At 44.1% G+C, this 22,291-nt stretch overlaps 1 protein-coding gene across 1 annotated transcript in view; it reads left to right on the top strand.

The window, feature by feature from the left end:
- Window positions 1–21,930, top strand: part of HTT (huntingtin) — a 797,032-nt gene extending 775,102 nt beyond the window's left edge. Inside the window, exons 66-67 of the mRNA XM_029606726.1 lie at window positions 14,214–14,374; window positions 20,986–21,930. Coding sequence (XP_029462586.1) covers window positions 14,214–14,374; window positions 20,986–21,199 — 375 coding nt within the window. The 3' untranslated portion in view covers window positions 21,200–21,930. The remainder of the gene's footprint in view (window positions 1–14,213; window positions 14,375–20,985) is intronic.
- The last annotated feature ends 361 nt before the right edge of the window (window positions 21,931–22,291 follow it).

The raw sequence follows: 22,291 nt of genomic DNA, 5'->3' as shown, positions 1-22,291 counted from the left end.
TCAGAATCATAAATATTCTCTGGCAAGCCAAAAAAACAAATATTTTTCCTCTGTGAATGATTTTCAAGCTTGTTCAACTTCTCCTCATAGCCACGTGCGGCTGTTTTCAGGGCAACAACCTCTGTTTCCATGAGGGAATCTGGTCGCCAGCTTTGGATACTCCAGCTTCCACTTTGCAAAGATTTTTAGACAGAGCCATCATTTGATTGCAGGTCTCATCCACCTTCTTGTAGATTTTCTCAAACTTAATTTCTAATGCTTGGGTCACTGCCTCTGCCACCTCTTTTACCAAAGATTCTCTCTCGGCATGAAGGTACATAAGAACATGCCATACTGGGTCAGACCAAGGGCCCATCAAGCCCAGCATCCTGTTTCCAATAGTAGCCAATCCAGGCCATAAGAACCTAGCAAGTACTCAAAAACTAAGTCTTCCATGTTACTGTCGCTAGTAATAGCAGTGGCTATTTTCTAAGTCAGCTTAATTAATAGCAGGTAATGGACTTCTCCTCCATGAACTTATCCAATCCTTTTTTAAACCCAGCTGCACTAACCATATCCCCTGGCAACAAATTCCAGAGTTAAATTGTGTGTTGAGTGAAAAAGAACTTTCTCCGATTAGTTTTAAATGTGCCACATGCTAACTTCATGGAGTGCCCCCTAGCCCTTCTATTATCCGAAAGAGTAAATAACCGATTCACATTTACCAGTTCTAGACCTCTCATGTGCAGGGTTAGCCATTTTGGATTCAGCCAGTCTGATTTTGTCCCTCCTCTTCTGAGTAACTGTGGTGAATGTAGCACAGCAGTCCACTCTATCTGGAGACCAGAACTGTGGCAAAAGGGGGTGGCCTTCAAGATTCTGAATCTTTGTTTTCGAATATCAGTACATTTAAGACAGTATTTGGGCAAAAGAGAGCAGGAACCCCAGAGTGAGTCAGATCACGTCTTCCTTATCTTACCAAATCATGTGGTCCTCCTTCATGATACTGTTAAATTGATTTTATTTGTGAAATGCAATCCAATATACATATGTATGTTTCATATGGATATATTTGTACAGTATATATGCATATACACAGAAACAAACTGTCCCACAAGCTAGTGATAACAGAAATGAAGCATCTGTCTTGAGCTCAGTTTATAGTATACATTATCATTCACCTGAAAGCTCCAGTTCTCGAGGGGTTAAAATAATTTTCAGTATTCCTTCACACTCTATTCTAGCTTTTATCGAACATACAGCACTAAAGATGCCAGAGCATTCTTTGTGGGTTTATAATGTATATATGTAGGTCATTGATCTAAATACACTCAGTGCTGTGTCCTAATGTTTCATCCTCTAGACAATCAATCATGCATATACAAACAGGGTTATCAAATGATCACATTTCCCATCCTCTAGTGGAATGATGCTACATAAATATAAAATACAAAAAATAGTTGTAAACCAGCACATCTATTAATAAAATATAGGTAGATTATCCTCACATATAAAAGTCCATACATTAACCTTCAAATCATAGACAGTTGATAGTACACATTATTTTTCAAGCCATCACATCTCTATTTAGTAGTAACGATGGCCTCATCCTAGTGTCATCTGAATATGTGAAATCTATTTCACAATTGGCAGATTTGGTGATTTTTGTTTAACAGACCAATGGTTACTGACCCTGTTTGTAGGAAACACAATTTATAAACTTATATTTTGGAAATGTGATAACGCTGTATCAAGTTTCTAATTCTAAATTTCTTATAACAGAGCCATTTTTATTGTTGCATATAGTTGGGGTATGGCTTGATAACTAACATGTATCATTTGCTGCTTTTTTTTTTTTTATCCACAGGGACTTTATTAAAGTTGTGAGCTTTTTTGAAACATATAAAATTATTAATTTTCTGTGTGATTGTTTTTCACCCTGAGGTAATAACCATGTGATATCAAATACTGTACTTGTACTTTTTTTAACAAGAATTTTAATCCTACTGTCATCATTTCTCCAATGGGATTGAGTGGTGGAGCATTAACTCATCCCTCAGTTTCCACCAAAAGGCCAATAAAGGGCTGTCCTCAGTTCACAGCTCAGATTTTACATTTGATCTGAGGCAAAAGACTGAGAAGTTATTACTGTTAGTGTGCATCTCACAGCGACAAATCTTATTTTGCCAAAATATAATTAATCCTCATAATTCTTAGACTTCTAGTAATACCTATTTTAAATGTCATGCCCCACACCCTAGCACTGATTAGTTATGTTGCAGGATTATTAATTTTATTCTTTGTCTTGTGAATGTCATATCCCCAGCTATCTAGTCACAATATCAATTGCCCATATTGTTGATGAGTTGAGGGAATAAGAACCAGCCTTGCAGATCTGGTTCTTAAGGCAAAATAAAGCCAAACTAGCTGACCAAACAAACCCAATTTTGAACCAAGTCTACCCAACATTAGTTAGGACATGCCAATTTGTCTACCCTGAATTCTTCCTATTGTAAGAGAATTTGATCCATCTTGTGGTGCAAATATTTTTAACTGCTACAATATAATTATAAATGTACTGTTTTCAAATAATTACTGAATAAACTTCATGATGAGAAAACATTTTAAATTTGTGTTACATTTTTCATCTTTTAAGCATTTTTATGTATATTTACAGACCAGTCATTGAAGTTGAATGAATGGGAGCAAGAGAATTATTATTGCTGTCAGACCTATTTGATATTTCTGATCCTTCCCAACATACTGTTTCTTTCTGGTATCATATGTTGATGAAGCAGGTGGAGCTCAGAACATAATAAACTTCCGGGAATTGCAGTATAAATTTTTGATGTGCATTTATATTTTGCAACGCAGAGCATTTATTATAAATATCTTTAACGGAAATCGATGTAATACATGTCATGCAGCAAGAGGGACCTTGAGGACACCATTTTGGCATTCCATAATAAGTTGTTTCCACATCCACTGGAATTGTGTTGCCTTTTAATGCTAAAGTACTTCTTTTTGATGTTCTTCAAGGTGATAGCATTACTGATTGTTTTCATAAATTTTGGGTGTGTAAAATACTTTTAATAGCAAAAAAAGCGTATTCTACAATGTTGGTTTGCAGCAGATGCTTCAACGATAACATTGTGGAGAAATCAAGTTCATCAGCTTTGTGTTTTTGAAAAGTATATAGAGCGGATGGATGTTTCAAGAAAAGGAAAGATTTCTTAGGCATTTGGGACCCATACATACAATCATTGTGCCCGCGAGCCCAAAGTTTGATTTTTGAATGACTTTAACAGTTTGAAATAATTGATCTTTTTGATGAGCGATCTCACTGCCAAGAACTGGATAAAGGAAAAAAGGAGGTGGGGGAGGGAGGGGAATATGGGATATTTGTTCCATTGTATTGATTGTTGACTAAGCTGGCCACTGATCAGAGCCCATCAGTGACCCAGCATCATGATGTTTATTGCTGTTTGAAAAGTAAAAGATTTAACCATATATTCTGAAGGCAAGTGGTTCACTAAGCCACACAGATGGTGATGTCATCCAATGATACTAACATACAGTATTTTTCCAGAGCTTTCCATTGAAGACTTGAAGATCCCTCTGAGCATGTGCAGCAGCTCCCGCATTCTTGTGGCCACATAGTGTGCCTCAGTTCTTTTTCTCTTAGCACTGACGGTCCCATTTCAAAGCTCTGCTCCATTTTTTGCTCCTCAAGCAGTTGTTTGTAGCAAGTTTTTCTTGAATTTTCCAGCCCACTCCTTGTTATCTAGATATGTCTTGGGGTTGATTTTTTTTTTCATTCTTTCTAGTTTCCAGATATGTTTTGTTTTGTTTTTAAACTTTATATTTATTGAAATTTCAAAGCTATCAACAAGCATACATACTTGTAGCAATATACATGAGAGACAATAAGCAATAATAGTATATAAAAGAAAGGAAAGGGAATAAATCCCAGATAATTAAGTACAATTCACCTCTCATGTAATATTAAGGAATATGAGCGAGATACCAAGATGAAAAAGGAGCGGAACATACAAAAAAGAAAAATACCAAAAGGTAATAAGAGGCAGTATGTGATGATATAAAAATACAAATGCTGATGATCAGAAGTCAAGCAGAATTAGCCAGGGGATGGGCAGCTAAATAGGAATGTAAGTGAACAGGATCAAAGTATACATGTTTAATTCCAAGATGAATAATAACACATTGGCAAGGAAATTGTAGAATAAATTTAGCACCTAATGCCAAGACCTCGGAATGCATTAAAACACATTTTTTCCGGTGTTCCTGAGTAGAACTTGTAATATCAGTAAAAATCCAGACTCGTTGACCAAAGAAAAGGGACTTTCTATATTGGAAAAAGGATCTTAAGATCAAATCTCTATCACGAGAAAAAGCAAAAGAAAGAAAAAGAATTCCTCATCTGGAAATCATTATATCCGTAGAGGATTCCAAAAATTGGGTCAAATCCAAATCTGGCTCTTGAAATTGGTCAGTCAAATTCAGGTCCAAAGACTTTGTCATGAAAACTTTGGCAAAAGTAGGCATTGCTTCAGTAGGAATTTTTAAAACCTCGGTTATATATTTCTTGACCATATCAATTGGGGAAATTAAATTAGATTGATGAAAGTTCAATATCCATAGGTTTAAGTAGCGAATAGAATTTTTATTATTTTCCAGATTTCAAAGATGGGGAAAATCACATTTAATCAGCATATCTTGAACTTGCTGAAAAGGAAGAACTTGCTGTTCCAAAGCAGAAATTTTTTGCAAATGGTAAACCACCTCTGTTTCAAGAACTTGAAAACGACTAGAAAAGGTGGAAGTAACTTCAACCAAAGTTGATATAGATTTCTTAAGTATCATGAGTGCTGACCAAAGAGAGTCCAAAGTAATAATTGGCAGCCGTGGAATTGCTGGACGAAAACAAAAGAAGCTCCATACCTTGGCCATCTTGCAAAACTTTCGACTCACCACAAGGTCGTTGGGCGGTGAGCAGGTTGAAGGTTCACAGACTCCCACCCCTAGCTTGGAAGCTTCGTTCACTCCAAAGCTGCGTTGAGTTCTTCAACAGCCATGTTTGAGCTCTTCTGTTGTTGAGCTCTCTTCACAACATTGTTGCAGCAGAGGGACATTTCACAGTGCCCCGCAGAATTGCTGGCTCAGTGGGAGTCAGCGCTGCCTGCTACGGAGAAATTAGCTGCACCTGGTGCTAATGGTGGTATATCGTGCCTTCCATCTGAGGCTTCTTCTCTCCCTTCCTTGAGGTCAGTAGAACAGGCTTCATCGGAGGCTTTTACAGTCTTTCATCTTGATTAAACCACCCCAGGTAACTGTGGATCTTACTTGGAAGGCGTTAACCAAGCTTTCTTCTCAGTTGGGTCAGTTTGTGGGCCAATACCAAGGTCTGAATTTGGCGGTCCATCAGCTATTGGAACAGGCTTCTGTTACTTCTCAAAAAGTTCAGTTTTAGGAATCAAGAATTAACTCACTTCAAGAATCAACAAGTTCTCACAGGACAAGCAGGATGGAGCCCAATCACGGAAAACTTCTATCAAAGTTTCCAGAACTTTGACTGGCCCCTACTGGGCATGCCCAGCATGGCACTAACCCTGCAGCCAGCAGGGGTCCCCCTTCAGTTTTTTTTTTCCACGCAGCAGTAGCCTCGCGGTTTAGGAGCTCTGAAGAGATTCCTGACAGGAATTTTCCTCATGGAATTATCTACACTTTAATTGCCCCACATGGGTCCATCCTCTAACTTTTCTCTAGCCGCGGTACTCCGGTAAGTTTTTTGACCATTTTTCTGTCTATTACCGTCGAGTTTGGCCCTTGCGGCCTTCTGGCCGTCGACCGTACCGCAGCTCGATTTTTTCTATAGCCATGGCGTCGGGGTTCTGTCGGTGCCAGGACTGTACTCGCACCATGTCTATCACAGACCCCCACAGAGTCTGTGTAATGTGTTTAGGCCATGAGCATGATGTCCTAACTTGCACCAAATGTGCCCTCATGACGCCTAAAGGTCACAAAGCCAGAATGGAGAAGCTGGAACTCCTCTTCTGTGCTCAGACCCCGATGCCGTCCATCGCATCGACGTCATCTGAACTGTCACCGTTGATTTCGCGCCAGCATCGACCACCATCCGGTGACCAACTGCCATCGATGTCTTCACGGCCATTGACACCCGCTACTCCCCCTCAGGATCGAGGGGATCGCAGGGAAAAACATTGCCATCAACATCGTAAAACTTGGACCGTCGAGGGAGCGAAACCATTGACAGAGCTACCGTCTAAGAAGCCCCATCCAGGAAAGGCACCTACCATTCCTGCGACCGGGTCATTGAGGCCACCCTCACCCGATCGGGGTTTGGGAGTCGCGATTCCGCCTGTAAAGTTGGTCCCTCCGACTGTGCCTCTGCCTCCCTCTTCTATTCCGGAGCCGGAGCTGCTTGCTCCAGGTCTCCAAGAAGAACTGGACCGGCTGGTTCAGGAGTCCATCGACAAGGCGATGCAACGTCTCCAGGTTCCTCAGGCACCGACACCGGCACCGATTGTGGAACCAGTCATCGACCCGATTCTGGCAGCGCTGGCGCCATTGCTATCCTGGATGGAGGCGCTAATGGCCGCCCTTCCACCGATGGATCCCGGGTCTCCAATGGCTCAGATGCCCTCCCCATTGACAGCTTCATCGGGAGGAGAAACACTGTTCCGCATTCCTCCATCGGGAGTTGTGCCTCAGCCATCAATGCCAATTCGTCCCTTGCCACCGATTCGTCCATCGGTGCCTTCGATGCTGGCACCGATGCCTTCCATGCCATCATCGGTGCCCCCGGTGATTTCTTCGATTTTCTCAGAGCCTCGCCCGTGGCCTTCAAGTATCCAACCCCCTTCTCGTCCTACAGGTCAGTCTGCTGATCCTTATGACACTTGGGGTGATGATACTTCAACAGACTCCGATGACTTGCCTTCACCACCTTCTCCCACTGAAAGTAGGAAGCTTTCTCCTCCAGAGGACCTCTCTTTCATAAATTTTGTGAAGGAAATGTCTGAGTTGGTTCCTTTTCAACTTCAGACTGAGCAGGATGACAGGCACCAGATGATGGAGTTAATCCAATTCCTGGATGCCCCCAAAGTGATCACCTCTATCATCAAGTTCTTCAGGATCTTCTAAAAAAGAACTGGGAAAATCCTGGATCAATTGCTCCAGTACACAGAAAGGCTGACACTACTTACTTAGTGCAATCAGCCCCAGGGTTTCAAAAATCCCAGCTCGACCACTACTCAGTTGTGGTAGAATCGGCTCAAAAGAGGGCAAAAAGGTCAAAACCTCACTCATCTACCCCGCCTGTTAAGGAACACAAGTTCCTAGACAACATTGGTCGACGAGTGTTCCAAGGGGCCATGCTCATATCCCGAATTCCTGCTTACCAGCTTTATATGACCCAATATAATAGGGTCATCTTCAAACAGATACAAGACTTTTGAGTCCCTGCCTGAACAATTCCAAGACCAGCTACAAACCCTTGTCAACAAAGGATTTGAGGCGGGAAAACATGAGATTTGAACATCTTATGATATATTCGACACCTCTACCAGAGTGTCTGTAGCTGCTATTTCGGCAAGACGATGAGCCTGGCTCAAATCTTCTGACCTTTGCCCAGAAGTACAAGACCGGCTGTCTAACCTACCATGTGTAGAAGATAATGTGTTTAGTGAACAGATCCAACGAATGGTGGCTGAATTAAAAGACCATCATGAGACCCTTAAACAGCTCTCTACGATGCCTTCTGACTTCTCCTCAAGACAGCCCTTCAAGAAGGACTCTAAGAAGTCGTTCTACCGCCCAAGGAAGGGCCTATCCACCACTAGCAAGGTCCCATATTACGAGACCTTATCAAAAATCTCAGCCTCGCCAAGCCTGAAAGCAGAAACCACAAGCAGCTCCCCAGCCAGGGCCTGCTTCAGTTTTTTGACTTCCGCTTGGAGAGCAGCAACCAGATTCCTCTACCAAGCATACCAGTGGAAGGTCGATTGTGCCACTTTCTCAACCTGTGGCAGTCAATCACAACCGACCAATGGGTACTGGCAATCATTGCTCAGGGTTACCATCTAAATTTTCTCGCCCTGCCACCAGATTCCCCGCCTCTGCCGACGTGGGGAATGTCCGACCACTCCATTCTTCTGGAGCAAGAGGTATCTCTACTTCTCCGGTTAAGGGCAATAGAACCCGTCCCGCTATCGCAGCAAGGCCTAGGGTTCTATTCCCGGTACTTTCTGATCCCCAAAAAATCGGGGGGTGTTCGTCCAATTCTGGACTTACGTGCTCTAAACAAGTACCTCCAGTGGGAAAAGTTCAAGATGGTAACCTTGGGATCGCTTCTACCTCTTCTACAAAGAGGAGACTGGCTCTGCTCTCTGGACCTCCAGGACGCATACACACACATTGCGATTATTCCAACTCATCGCAAGTACCTCAGTTTTTTAGTAGGCCCAAAGCACTATCAATACCGAGTTCTTCCGTTCGGCCTAGCATCTGCACCATGAGCCTTTACCAAATGTCTCGTAGTCGTCACAGCTTTCCTCAGGAAAGAAGGTGTTCACGTCTACCCCTATCTGGACAACTGGTTAATCAGGGCTCCAACCCAGCAGGCCGCTCGGTCGTCCCTTGATTTGACCCTACACACTCTAATTTCTCTAGGATTTCTCGTCAATTACGGAAAATCCTATTTGATCCCATCTCAAATCTTGTCGTTCATTGGGGCAGACTTGGACACCTTGCAGGCAAAAGCCTTTCTACCTCAACAACGAGCGCTAACCCTCGTGTCTCTCCCTCACCAGTTGCAGTCTCAGCATACAGCAACAGCTCGCAAATTCCTCGTCCTTCTAGGACACATGACGTCCTCAGTCCATGTTACACCAATGGCCCGCCTGGCCCTGAGACTCAATCATTGGACTCTGAGGTCACAATCGGTTCAAGCTATTCAGCCTCTGTCGACCATTGTCCACATCACCAACTCCCTCCGTCTGTCCCTCTCCTGGTGGAAAGATCAGAACAATCTCCTCCAGGGACTGCCCTTTCAAGTACCAGATCCTCAACTCATTCTCACCACCGACGCCTCCAACCTCGGGTGGGGAGCCCGTGTGGACAATCTACAGACACAAGGGTCTTGGTCTCCATAAGAACATAAGAAAATGCCATACTGGGTCAGACCAAGGGTCTATCAAGCCCAGCATCCTGCTTCCAACAGTGGCCAATCCAAGCCACGAGAACCTGGCAAGTACCCAAAAACTAAGACTATTCCATGTTACCATTGCTAATGGCAGTGGCTATTCTCTAGGTGAACTTAATAGCAGGTAATGGACTTCTCCTCCAAGAACGTATCCAATCCTTTTTTAAACACAGCTATACTTCCAGAGGAAGCCAAACATCAAATAAATTTCCTGGAACTCCGAGCAATGCGATATGCTCTCAGGGCTTTTCAGGATTACCTATCAAATCAAGTCATCCTGATTCAGACGGATAACCAGGTGGCCATGTGGTACATCAACAAGCAGGGAGGCACAGGCTCCATCTTTCTGTGTCAGGAAGCTGCGCAGATTTGGGCGGCAGCTCTCTCCCACTCGATGTACCTCAAGGCCACTTACTTGCCAGGAGTGGACAATGTTTTGGCAGACAAGCTGAGTCGTGTCTTCCAACCGCACAAGTGATCTCTCAACCCCTCGGTAGCGACCTCAATCTTCCGACAATGGGGATATCCTCAGACAGACCTCTTTGCGTCCCCTCAGAACCACAAAGTGGACAACTACTGCTCCCTCATTCAGAGCGGGCGCTTTCAGCCCAGATATGCATTCTCCCTCTCGTGGGCAACCGGTCTGCTCTATGTATTCCCTCCACTTCCTCTTCTCTCGAAGACTCTCGTGAAGCTACGTCAGGACAAGGGAACAATGATCCTGATAGCACCTTACTGGCCACGCCAAGTGTGGTTTCCCATACTTCAGGATCTTTCCATCCACAGGCACATTCCTTTGGGAATGGTCCCGCATCTGATCACTCAAAATGACAGATGTCTACGCCATCCCAATCTACGGGCCTTGTCTCTGACTGCATGGATGTTGAAAGGTTAATCCTTCAACCACTTAACCTTTCAGATTCGGTTTCTCGTGTCCTGATTGCTTCATGGAAGCCTTCCACGAGAAAATCTTATTCCTATAAATGGAAAAGGTACACATCATGGTGCATCTCTCAGTCCCTTGATCCCTTTTCCTGTCCAGTCCCAAGTTTTTTGGACTATCTCTGACATTTGTCAGAGTCAGGTCTTAAGACATCTTCCATCAGAATGCATGTCAGTGCAGTAGCCGCCTTCCATAAAGGTGTCAGGGATGTCCCTATCTCGATACAACCCCTCGTAACACGCTTTCTGAAGGGCTTGCTCCATATCAAGCCACCTTTCCGTCCTCCGGCCCCTTCTTGGGACCTTAATCTGGTTCTCGGTTGGCTCATGAAACCACCATTCAAGCCTCTTCATTCCTATGACCTAAAATATCTCAGATGGAAAGTGATTTTCCTTTTGGCTATGACTTCAGCTTGCAGGGTTAGTGAGTTACAGGCCCTAGTTACCTATCCGCCTTACACTAAACTCCTGCAGGATTGGGCAGTACTCCGCACTCACCCTAAGTTTTTACCTAAGGTAGTTTCGGAGTTTCACATTAATCAATCCATCATACTACCTACCTTTTTTCCCAGGCCCCATTCCAGACCAGGAGAGCAGGCTCTCCATACCCTTGACTGTAAACGGGCTCTAGCTTTCTATCTAGACCGTACAGTTGCCCACAGAAAGAGCACTCAGTTATTCATCTCTTTCCATCCCAACAAATTAGGGCAACCTGTGGATAAGCAGGCTCTCTCCTCCTGGTTTATTTATTTATTTAAAAGCTTTTCTATACCGTCGCTCAGTGGTGTACCATCACAACGCTTTACATATAGGCACGAAATAGGTTTGGTCGGTTTCTAAGTTATCCATAGGGTGCCAATATTATACTGTTACATAGATCAATAATATAATCTAAATGATAAGTGGATTGGGGTTACTATTCATCTGATTAATGAGATAGTCATATGTGAATACTGTTTTAATTTAATATTTAATAATGACTAAAATAATAAAATCAGTTCAGTTTTTTACAGGTGACATTCGGCTGAATATTTTGATGTTATTCAGCGTCCTCACTGTGAAATGCTTTTTTGTAGAGCCAGGTTTTTAGGCTTTTTTTGAAAAGTTTCAGTTCTTTCATTAGTCTTAGCTCAAGTGGTAATGTGTTCCATAGCAATGGCCCTGCTAAGGATAGTGCTCTCTCTCTAACCTGTGTCAACTTTGCCGTTTTGACTGAGGGTATGGTTAGTAGTGCTTTATTGGCAGACCTGAGATTTCTTTGAGGGGCATGCAGACGTAATGCTGTGTTTAGCCAGTCAGCTTTTTCATCATTTATCAGTTTATGAATTGTGCATAGTGTTTTGTATTGCACTCTTTGTTCTATTGGGAGCCAGTGTAAATCTGCAAGTGTTTGGGTGATATGATCTCTCCTGCCTTTACCAGTAAGTATTCTGGCAGCTGAGTTTTGTAGTATTTGTAGTGGCCTGATTGTGGTATACGGTAATCCTAGGAAAAGTGTGTTACAGTAGTCCGTGCTAGCAAATATTAGTGCTTGTAGTACTGTATGAAAGTGTTTTTTTGTTAGTAAGGGTTTCAGTCTTCTAAGGACCATTAGTTTGGCATAGCCTTCTCTTACTTTTAATGATATGTGTTGCTTAAGGCTAAGTTCCGTGTCTATAATTACCCCTAAATTTCTAGCCTTATCCGTTAACTCCACTGTTTTATTATTTTTAAGTTTGATGGGATTTTGAATTTTTACAGTGTTTTTTCGTTCAAGGTGGTTGGCGGACTGCATATCTTTTTGCTATCAGCAAGCAGGCATTCCTTTTCAAGACCGTGTTAAAGCACACTCTGTGAAGGGCCATGGTGACTTCAGTAGCACACCTACAATCGGTGCCGCTTCCTGACATTTGCAGGGCTGCCACCTGGAGTTCTCTCTATACTTTCGCAGCCCATTATTGCTTGGACAAAGCCGGAAGACAAGATTCCATCTTCGGCCAGTCTGTCCTGCGTAACCTATTTCCAACGTGACGTACCTACACCCTTCCGCCTGCCCGGTGGGATTCAGGATGCCCTCGAACAAATTCCACCTCAGTTGTTGTGCCTGTTGGACGCTGTTGGGTACATTTGGTGCATGTTCGGACATCCTCAGCTCGGTACACACCCATATGTGAGGACTACCATCCTGCTTGTCCTGTGAGAAAGCAAATGTTGTTTACCTGTAATAGGTGTTCTCACAGGACAGCAGGATGTTAGCCCTCACGAAACCCACCTGCCGCCCCGCGGTGTTGGGTTCGTAACGTTTTGTTTTATTTTTTCGGCACTGCCTGTAGCTATCAAATAAGACTGAAGGGGGACCCCTGCTGGCTGAAGGGTTAGTGCCATGCTGGGCATGCCCAGTAGGGGCCAGTCAAAGTTCTGGAAACTTTGATAGAAGTTTTCCGTGATTGGGCTCCATCCTGATGATGTCACCCATATGTGAGGACTAACATCCTTCTGTCCTGTGAGAACACCTGTTACAGGTAAGCAACATTTGCTTTCTCTTGCTAATGGTCATCTTTACCTTGTTAACAAACTTGAAAATCTAGAGAATATTGATAGAAGAAGGAATATCAGGTTAATTAATTTTTCCAGGAAAAAAAATGATTCCCCTGTTGAAATGTTGCAAAAGTATTTTCTTGAGGTATTGAAAATTCCTGAAAATTTAATACCTCCAATTTCTAAAGCTTATCATCTGCCATCAAAAAATGCTTCTCAAGATTTGAATTTTCCTCACATCTCATTGGATATGAATAATTTGACTGCAGAACTGGAAAAATCTTTGGATGGCTTCCTTTTGCCTGCAACTTTGGTAGTGACTTTGGCTTTAGACTGACCAGGATTATATTTTAGAGCTCTTTTTCCGAAATAGGGATTCCCTATTTCAAGCTTTAAAGGTTCGTATCTACCCTGATATTTCCAAAGCTACTCAATCTAAAAAGAAGTGGTTTTTGCTACTTTGCTCTGGTGTTTTGCAATTGGGTGCCTTGTTTTGGCTTAATTTTCCCTGTAAATGTATGATTACATTTCACGAGGTCAATTATGTTTTCTTTGACCCCTCTCAATTATCTGTGTTTTTATCTGAAAAGCAATAACAGAGAGAGGGTTTTGAAACCCCTATTCCCGGTGCTGCTGCTTCTTCCATTGGTTGTTAGACACTTTAGTATAAGAATGTCTACCAGTGCTGGGCCATCTTTTTTCTTATTTAAACTATCGTTTATAATTCCTTTGATATATTGTATTTCCCCCCTTCAATTTGGGGTCTGATAAAGCATATGTTGTATATATTGTGTGTATCTCTTTTCTTTTCTCCTTGTATAAATATTTGCTCACATGTGCTGTTTCCTAACAAGTATTGCATTTGGATTATTATTGTAAAATTGATATAAATAAAATACAAAAAAAGGAAATTAAATCCTACAAAAAACAGTTGTTGAACCCTCTTGGTTTCTTTTTTTTGTTGTTCCAAAACAACTCTTAGCAAGGGAGTCTCTTCTTTATGTCTTCAGTGTTCTGCTTGCCTTCAGAGAAAATGAAGTTGCTTACCTGTAACAAATGTTCTCTGACAGTAGCAGTTCCCAAGTCACACATACTCTTCCTCCTCCTCCTCTTCTGGCATTGCACTCATTAGTTTTATTACGGAACTGAGGTAAATCACAAGCAAGCGGATTTAGGCAGCTGCCTAAGGCACCAGGTATCCCAGCCAAAGAGAAGCTTGCTTTAGGACTATGTGCTGGTACTGTTTCAAAGGGGCACTGTATTGGCACTCTGCTTATGAGCACCAAAATCTTAAATCTGGCCCATGGTAATGTGGGAGCTGCCATGCATGCTCAGCGGGGTCTTCAGATTTTCACTAGGAAGCTCTGGAAAAGTTTTCTGTCTGTGTTGTTGGATAACATCATCCATCTGTGTGACCTGGCTACCTTCAGATAAGCAACTTCATTGTCCAATAGATGTTTATCCCTCTGTTTGTGTCCTTTAGAATGTTTGAATGGTAAGAAAGTATAGTGTAATTCTATTACTTTTACAGGTATTTCAAACGCTACATACTACTGGACAGTCATCCATGGTTCGTGACTGGGTGATGCTCTCTCTCTCAAACTTCACTCAGAGGACGCCAGTTGCCATGGCAATGTGGAGCCTCTCCTGCTTCTTTGTCAGTGCTTCCACCAGTCCATGGATTTCAGCAATGTATCCTTACCAATTTGTGTAAATGTCTTGCTCTATTTTTCTTCATCACCTACCAATTTAACGTTTCAATAGGTGTCATTAATCAACACTATGAGATTGAGAGAGAAGTTTTCATAAAAATGTCATTCAGGTTTGATTTATGTAATTTGTTTTGCTCTGAAGTCTTCATTAGCATGTGAATTCAGTAAGTTGATTACTGCACTATGACACACACACATATATATGCACTGCAGATATACGCTCTGAAAATAAGGAAAATGCCCCTAATCAGAACAAAATGTAATAATCCTGTTCTCAAGAAGATGCTGAGACTTGGCCATTTGGAGAGTACTTGGTACTTGATTTTTTTTGTAGTCTAGATAGTTTTTGGTAAATTACAAATTCTGAGATTTTAGTGACAGTCTAAACTGATTGATGATTGACAAGCTCCCAATGCTTCTTATGGGACCAGAGAGACCAAAGAAAGCTGGGAGATGCCTATTAGGGAATCTCATTTTTAATGGGATCAGAATTTTTGTTTTGCAAACATCAAACAATGTTTTAAAATAAATTCCATTTTTCCTCATTCTTCATCCACAGGACAAGTGCCTGAGTGATGCAGATTCTACCCTCCCTTCCTCCCCCGACCCCACTTTTCAAGTGACTAAGAATAACATAGGGAAGCAAGACTTGCAGCTCGCTATTGGTCTCCCCACCCCCTTGTACAAGAATCACAGTACACCTATATGGCTTTAAAACAAGGCCACAGTTTATTACGTAACATAACCCGAGCCCTCAAACTTATTATACAAACAATGCAAAGAATCCCAGCCCCCTTTCCCCCTCCTCCTCCTCCTTGATCCTCTTCACTTATCACCACGTCCCAGTGGTAAGACTAAGCCATCACTCCCATCTCACCTACCCCGCCGCAGCCTCAGCGAGGGTAAGCTTGCGGCCTGAGCATCGCCCCCCCCCCCCTTGCTCTTAGGCCAACCCGTGTAACAGCCCCAAACTACAAGAGATTCCCCCCCCCCTCCAATGTCCTTTATCATCCAATACAAACACATCACTTAGGGCTCGGGTTTCCGCCACAAACAAAGACAACCTTGGTTATCTTTGTTCCCCCACTGTGGCCCCAAACCCCTCACACATTGTTGCTCTAAACCGTCCTGCAAAACATTGTTAAATAAATGCCTACACCAGAACGGTGGACTCCAATGGAACGGAAGAAACCTCCCAACTCCTCCCACGACCAATCATGGTGCACCCAAAAAAAACCCTTGTCTCTGTAGCCATGCACCAATCTGTCGGTTCAATTTTATAACCCCCCCCCCCCCGTTTCCACCGATTCGGTATGATGTCGAATCCTAATTATGATGTCCGACCAACCCACCTTAGGATTAGGCATTGCATTCATAATACACGCCCTATCTGTCCACATTTGTGCCACCAATTCTCTACCAGAAAATTCCCCGATATCCTTCCCACCTAAATGTATAATGAGCACCCTTGGCATTCCCCGACTCCTAACAAGCCTTTGCAGGAAAGGTATTAACTCCCCCCAAATCTTGCCCCTTTTGCCTAACCATCAGCTTTTCTATTTCGTGCTATCCTTGGAGCGGGCAGCTAATTCGCTCTCTCGCATTGTTCCGAAAAACGCACGAGCAAATGCTGCCCGGAAGAGAAGTACCTCGTAATGTGACCAACAAACTTTTTCCACGGGTCCCGCTATCAACAATTCAGCGTACCTAACTGGTCGCCTAACTTCCATGTGGCCGAAGCTATGGATTGTTGAATCAATCTCCACATTTCCAACAACCCAGCTGCCACAGATACTCTGGGAATGGCTCTCCCTTCGAACTTGCTTGTGGTGCCAACGCCCAAAAGACATCCCACTTGAAATGAGAAAGAGCATCTGCTATCCCATTCTGAGTACCTGGCACATGCCTAGCCATGATAGTCACATTCCATTGCAAACACAAGAGTACCAACTCCCGCAACAGCCTAAACACTTGTAAACATCAAGCAGCCAGCAGGTTAATTACCTGCACCACCCCTACATTGTCATTCCACAAAACAACTCTTTTATTCCTGAGTCTATGCCCCCTAATAACAAGCGCAACCACTATGGAAAACCACACTAAAAAGGTGATGTTTTTTGTAAGACCCTCTTTTTCCCCAGCCTCTGGCCATCGCTCCATCCACCAATCACCTTGAAAGTATACACCGAATGTCCCCGCTGCATCCGAATACAACTCCAACTCCCCATTTGATTCTTCCCCTTCCTGCAAGGAACAAACCCCGTTAAAGAACTCTAATAAGCCCTCCCAGACACCCAGTTCTTCCTTCACCCTCCGCTTCACCCTAATAAAATGAAGTCCTGCCCACCCACCGATAGTCGTCGCAGACTGCCTGTGTATAAACACCCTGCCCATCGGGATCAACTGGCACGCAAAAGTAAGCGAAACAATCAAGGACTACATCTGTTTTAAAGTCACCTTAGTTGCCTTTCGCACTAACTTCAGCAATCCCTTCAGCTTGACAACTTTGTCCGAAGGCACACATGACAACGTTCCTACCGGATCCAACTCAATACCCAGGAAAATAATCTTAATAGAAGGCCCTACCATTTTGTCCTGCACTATAGGGACCCCTAAAAAACAAGTTACTGCCCAAAAAACCAGCAAACTGATCCCGCCATAAGCTAGACTAACTAGTTTCCACAAACCAGAAATCATCCAAGTAATGCAAATATCGTTGCAACCCGAATACCTCGTAGTAGCCCACTGTATGAAAGTGCTAAAAACTTCCCAAAGCACATGAAATCGCAGGACCCATGGGCAAGCAACTATCAACATAGTAACCTCCTTCAAATACAAAATCTAACAGAGTAACAAACGAAAATGCGGATTCTATAACAGCCCTGCTAGCCAAGCCCCTTTTCCAACACCTCTCACCAAATCAACCGCCACATCGAAGGAAGCATACCGTACTGTCCACACGACGATCCTGCCGTTAACAATAGGTTCAAGATCAATCCGAACTTCCCCGGAGCCTTCTTCGGTATAACCGCCAACGGAGACAAAGGCATGCTTTCAGATGGCAGCTCACGAATGGCCCAACCACCCTACCCAACTGAATCTCGGATCTCGACTTATCCCGTGCCACGTCCGCCATCTTAAAGCTGACCTAGCATTGCGCGCTCGCCCTCCCAAACCTGGACCTTCATGAGGGATACGAAAACCTAAACTAAAACCATCGCTCAAAATACCTGCTGCTTAAACATCCAGATAAAACCGTAACCAACTTTGTGGCGCAGAAAGAACAACCGGTGAATCCGCCTTGTGCTGCAAGCCCTTGGGATTGGCAGCCCCATGCCCTTGAGGACATGTAGTGGCCAGGTGTGCTCCTCCACATCCAATGCACACATGTCGAAATTTGCACTCTGGGAAGAAACAGGTAAGTTGATTGTATCGCCAGCAGACATCTAACCCGCCGAGCGCAACTTTGTTCCCCCCTTCCGGCTTCCTAACACTCCCTTGCCCTCGAAAGAAACTATCTGCGCCGCCACCCCCAGCAATCCCTACCGGATTACCACTACCACTCCCCCTGCCCCTGAGCTTTCAGGTATATTGTCACCTTTGGTGGTCATCTGAGTTAACCACAGGTATATGTCTTGAGTTCCCTACGACATGAATCGATTGCCATCCATCTTGTCGCGAACTTTCTCATCGTAGTTGAGCCAGGCCCAACCTTCATAATCCTTGAATGCTGCCCTTATACTGTCCGCGTAAGACAGCAATGCACCATGCTGAGTCGGGTCGAAATGCCCTACTACGCTGGCCAAAATCAGGAAACCTTGCACCCAAGTCGCAACATTTTTTGGCTACCCTTGGCCCTGTTCTCACTTCTTTTTCCTTTTTTTTTTTTTTTTTTACTTCTTATCCTTCCTTACCCCCTCTTCGCCCCTCCAATAACCAGATGCTTAGGCACCTCCTCCCATAACTCATTAATGATGTCCCCTATCATGCCTAGGGCCTTCCTCTAATACCACCCGCCTGATTGGTCTTGACCCCTAGACTGGAGGAGGAGGAAGAGGAAGATGAACCAGAAGAGGAACTGAATCTAGCCCTCCTTTTTCGCCACCCTGACGCATACGATCCGTGTTCAGATTCACCTCCTTTCTTACCTGCCCCCAAAGTCGCTGCGCTGCTTTCCTGCATCTCCTCCAGATACATCAGACTTCCTACTGGAAATGTGCCCCTCCTGTCTTTGCAGGAGCTCTTTATCCCTCCATGCCTCCTGCCTCGGAATTCCTGGAAACGCCACGTCCGCCGCATCTGAAATAGAAGATGCCCCTACCCTCGAACACCCCCCCCCCCCCCCCAAAAAACTCCTGTCCTGCAACCATACTCGCTTTTCTCAAACCTGCTGGAAGCTGAAATAAAGCAGCCTGAGCCCTGCTCCCACCCATCTGACCCTGGACCCATGTTGCACTCATCCCGGGGGAAAAATTCTTGGCCCCTCAACTGACCCAGAATCCAGCGGTCAAACCCCCCGGTACCCATACCACCCAAAACTGTCGCTGCCACCCCCGTCACCAGTCAGGTACTTACATATTGCTCTAGGATATCCGCTATAAGCTCCGCCTGGAAAAATCCACTCAGTCCCTCTGCCCCATAATTTGGCAGTTCCCTGGCATACCCTGCCCTGCTAGCTCTGCCCCTTCTTCCCACCTTAGCCTTCATTGCAGGCACCTCCGTGGCCCGCCTTCTAACTGGACGCTTAACCCCTCCCTCATGCACCACCCTCCCTCCCTTGCGATAAACCAGTTGTTATGGGGCTGCACGTTCTCTAGGAAACCTGAGCTGCTGCAGTAATCTGCGCACCTCCCTCCTCCCTCCTTCTTCTCAAGGAACCTTGCCTTTTTCACTACTGCTGGGCTGCAAAACTGCCTGCCCTTCACTGAATCCTTCTCACTATGGGCGCAGGGTAGGCCATGCCTGTGCTAAACAGCTCCAAAGGAAAACGGGCGGTGTAAAAACCGTGGGGGGTCGCGCAAAATATGGGCCGGAATCAGCACGGGATAGCCCGGGAAAATCAAAACTCCCACCGAAGCATACGATAAATTTCATCGCGTAACAAAGGGAAGCCTCTCATGCGGGGGGAGGGGGGTGTGAAGGAATGGGTGAGGAAAGTAAATGCCAGCTTGGGGCAGACATAGGGCCGCTCTCATCGGAATCGGACGCCCCCCTCAGGCGAGGCCGCCGCATGAGTGGAGGGGGGCCCTCGCCTTCAAGGGGGGGAGCCTGGGGGACAAAACCAAGGGGAGGGCCGTCGGCAGTGGGGTCGCCACTAGGGACAGTCTGCTCGAGGGGATGGGAGCTCAGCCGGGCTGCACCTGACTGAACGCCGTCGGAGGTCGGCCGACCACGGCAGCAGGTAGGGAAGTGGCTCCGCATTCACAGCTGCGTTTCTTGCTGCCACTAAACAAAACCTAAGCACTAAAACTGCTAGCAAAAAACCTCCTGGATCAGCCCAAGCTGCGAAGCAAAACAAGCTGCTGCCATTTGCCTTGCTGCTTCTTGCTGTCTGAGGCAAGCAAATAAAACCCACACAGTTGCTACCGTTTCTGAAGTAACCAATGACGAGGCAGCAATTCAGACTTGGGTTACATCCACCCCATCCCCTCTCCCTAACGGCTCCCTGCGCTTGCCGCATGTTATCTACGGCAGCGCAGGACAAGCTCGCGCTGCCTCTTCTTAGAGTGGACATTTCCTCCAAAATTGAATCCTTCAGCAACATTCTTTATCAGCAGAGGTCGCCCTAAATGTTGCCATCGAAAGGCAGGCTGAGCTAATCCTAATTTTTATTCTTGCATCTGACTTTTCTGCCCCCCCCCCCCTCACCTTTGTTTTTCAGAAAATTGGGACTGCAGGTGTATTGATACAATGTGGTAAAATCAGGATTGGCTCAGCCTCTCCCTTATGACACAAATTCTTTGCAGCCCGTGTCACATGCAAGCCTTGCCAGACTATACAAGCAGAAGACTTCAACGTATGTGTAAACTGTTCCCCAGAACCTTGTGGCCAAACCAGATATATTTAAATTCCGTCTTCCTGTCTGTATTGCCTCCTTGCATGTGCTGTGGTATATTTTTGTAATTATTTTCTCTGCAGATGAGACAAGCGCACTAAAAACTATGATTTACTAAGAAATAAACGCAAGTAGCCGGGAACAAGACAGGCACTGCAGAAATGCTTTTTCCCTACAGGCAGATAATCTCCTAAAAATCTTACTGTAGTCCTAATGCAGACAAAGCAATAGGTAGTTGCTACACATAACGATGTGATTTAGAGAGAGGTTTGTATAATTTGTATACTAATTTATGTAGTATAGTAGTTTTTCCTTGAAAATGCATTGCAGCCATGCTTATGAAGGACCAAGTTAGATGCCCTCTGCCAGCAGACATTTTGCATGTTATAATTCCAAGGTGTGTGAGTTCAGGTAATGCAGCAGAAATTTCCACAAAAAAAAATGGCCCCTTCAAATGATAGAAGAATGGCCTGAACACAGTTCTCATTGTTTTGTTTTGGGAGTGTTTGTGCTTATGCCCTTAACACTTGCCACAGTCTTCCACACATTATCAGCAGAATGGGCAAATCGGAGCAAGTGGACGTTAATCTTTTCTGCCTGGTGGCTATAGATTTTTATAGACATCAAATAGACGAGGAACTGGACCGGAGGGCCTTTCAATCTGTGTTTGAGGTGGTGGCCTCTCCAGGAAACCCGTATTACCGACTGCTAACTTGTTTGCAAAATGTTCACAAGATTACAGCATTCTGATTTCTCCTGCCCATGAGTGGGGCTTGAGCTGTGTTGTGGTATGAACATGGAGGTGGGGGGAGGGTAAATGCGCTGCTCTCACTTGGGTTGTGCTTTTTTTGCAGTGACTGTAGGTTTGTCCAATTTTCAACTTTCTGCCCATGCTCCTGTTGGAACAGATAGGAAGAACTTTGTAACATAGTGGGACCCACTTGAAAAGAGAGCGTGGTACATCTCTGATTGCATTGAACCAGCCATATGAAAATGGGAGCACACTTGCATCCAAGCATGTACACAAACCATTGGTACTGAATTGAAGCATCTGAAATTATTTTGCTATCTAAGAAATGTGCAAGTAATAGCCATAAAGTAGCAGATGTTTGTATTTTTTTTAAACAATGTTCAGTGTAATAATTCATCAAGTTGCATCTGGTTTTAAAAGTTTCGGCAGAAACATTACATTCACGTAGTGCCGCGGTGCATCTGGCAGTCATTCAAAACCTTTACGCTTTTAGGTAGATATACTGTGGCCTGAGGCACATCTAGAAACTGTTTACTAGTGTCTCTCCTTGATTAATTATAAGATAACCACAACTTCCAATATATCATTCATCTGTCTAGGAAATGTTCTGTTATCCCATAATGTACATGTGATGATAGCATGGGAGATCCCATACAGATACGTAGAAACCTCTGTTTTTCTTTTTCTGTCCTTGAGATTTATAATTTGAATATATTGGTAAAAAAAAAAATTGCAATTTATATATTTCTACATCATGTAAAGTATGTATAATTGTAAAGCCTGTGATGCATGAAATGTGCTGTATTTGGAAATGGGGTGAGAACATCTGCTGATGATCTTGTCCTTGTATCCAGAACATTGCTCTCTGTTTCCTTTGTGTGTGTGAGTGGACGTGAGGCCGGAGGGTGTCATGTTTGTCCATGGAATGCACTTTTTTAGCAGCACTTGAAATACTGGTCAGTATATATTGTGCTTAGATAAAGTTCTCTGGCACTTCTTTTATGATTTTCCTTTCTGCTTGAGAGGGGAGGAGGAGGAGACCAGTTTATTCCTTGTTTTGGATCTTGTCATTGTAACATTTTAAAAGGAGA

This window comes from Rhinatrema bivittatum, chromosome 1, assembly GCF_901001135.1.
Source record: "Rhinatrema bivittatum chromosome 1, aRhiBiv1.1, whole genome shotgun sequence".
NCBI lineage: Eukaryota > Metazoa > Chordata > Amphibia > Gymnophiona > Rhinatrematidae > Rhinatrema > Rhinatrema bivittatum.
Note: the sequence above shows the minus strand (reverse complement) of the source record. Positions and strands in the feature narration are given on the sequence as shown.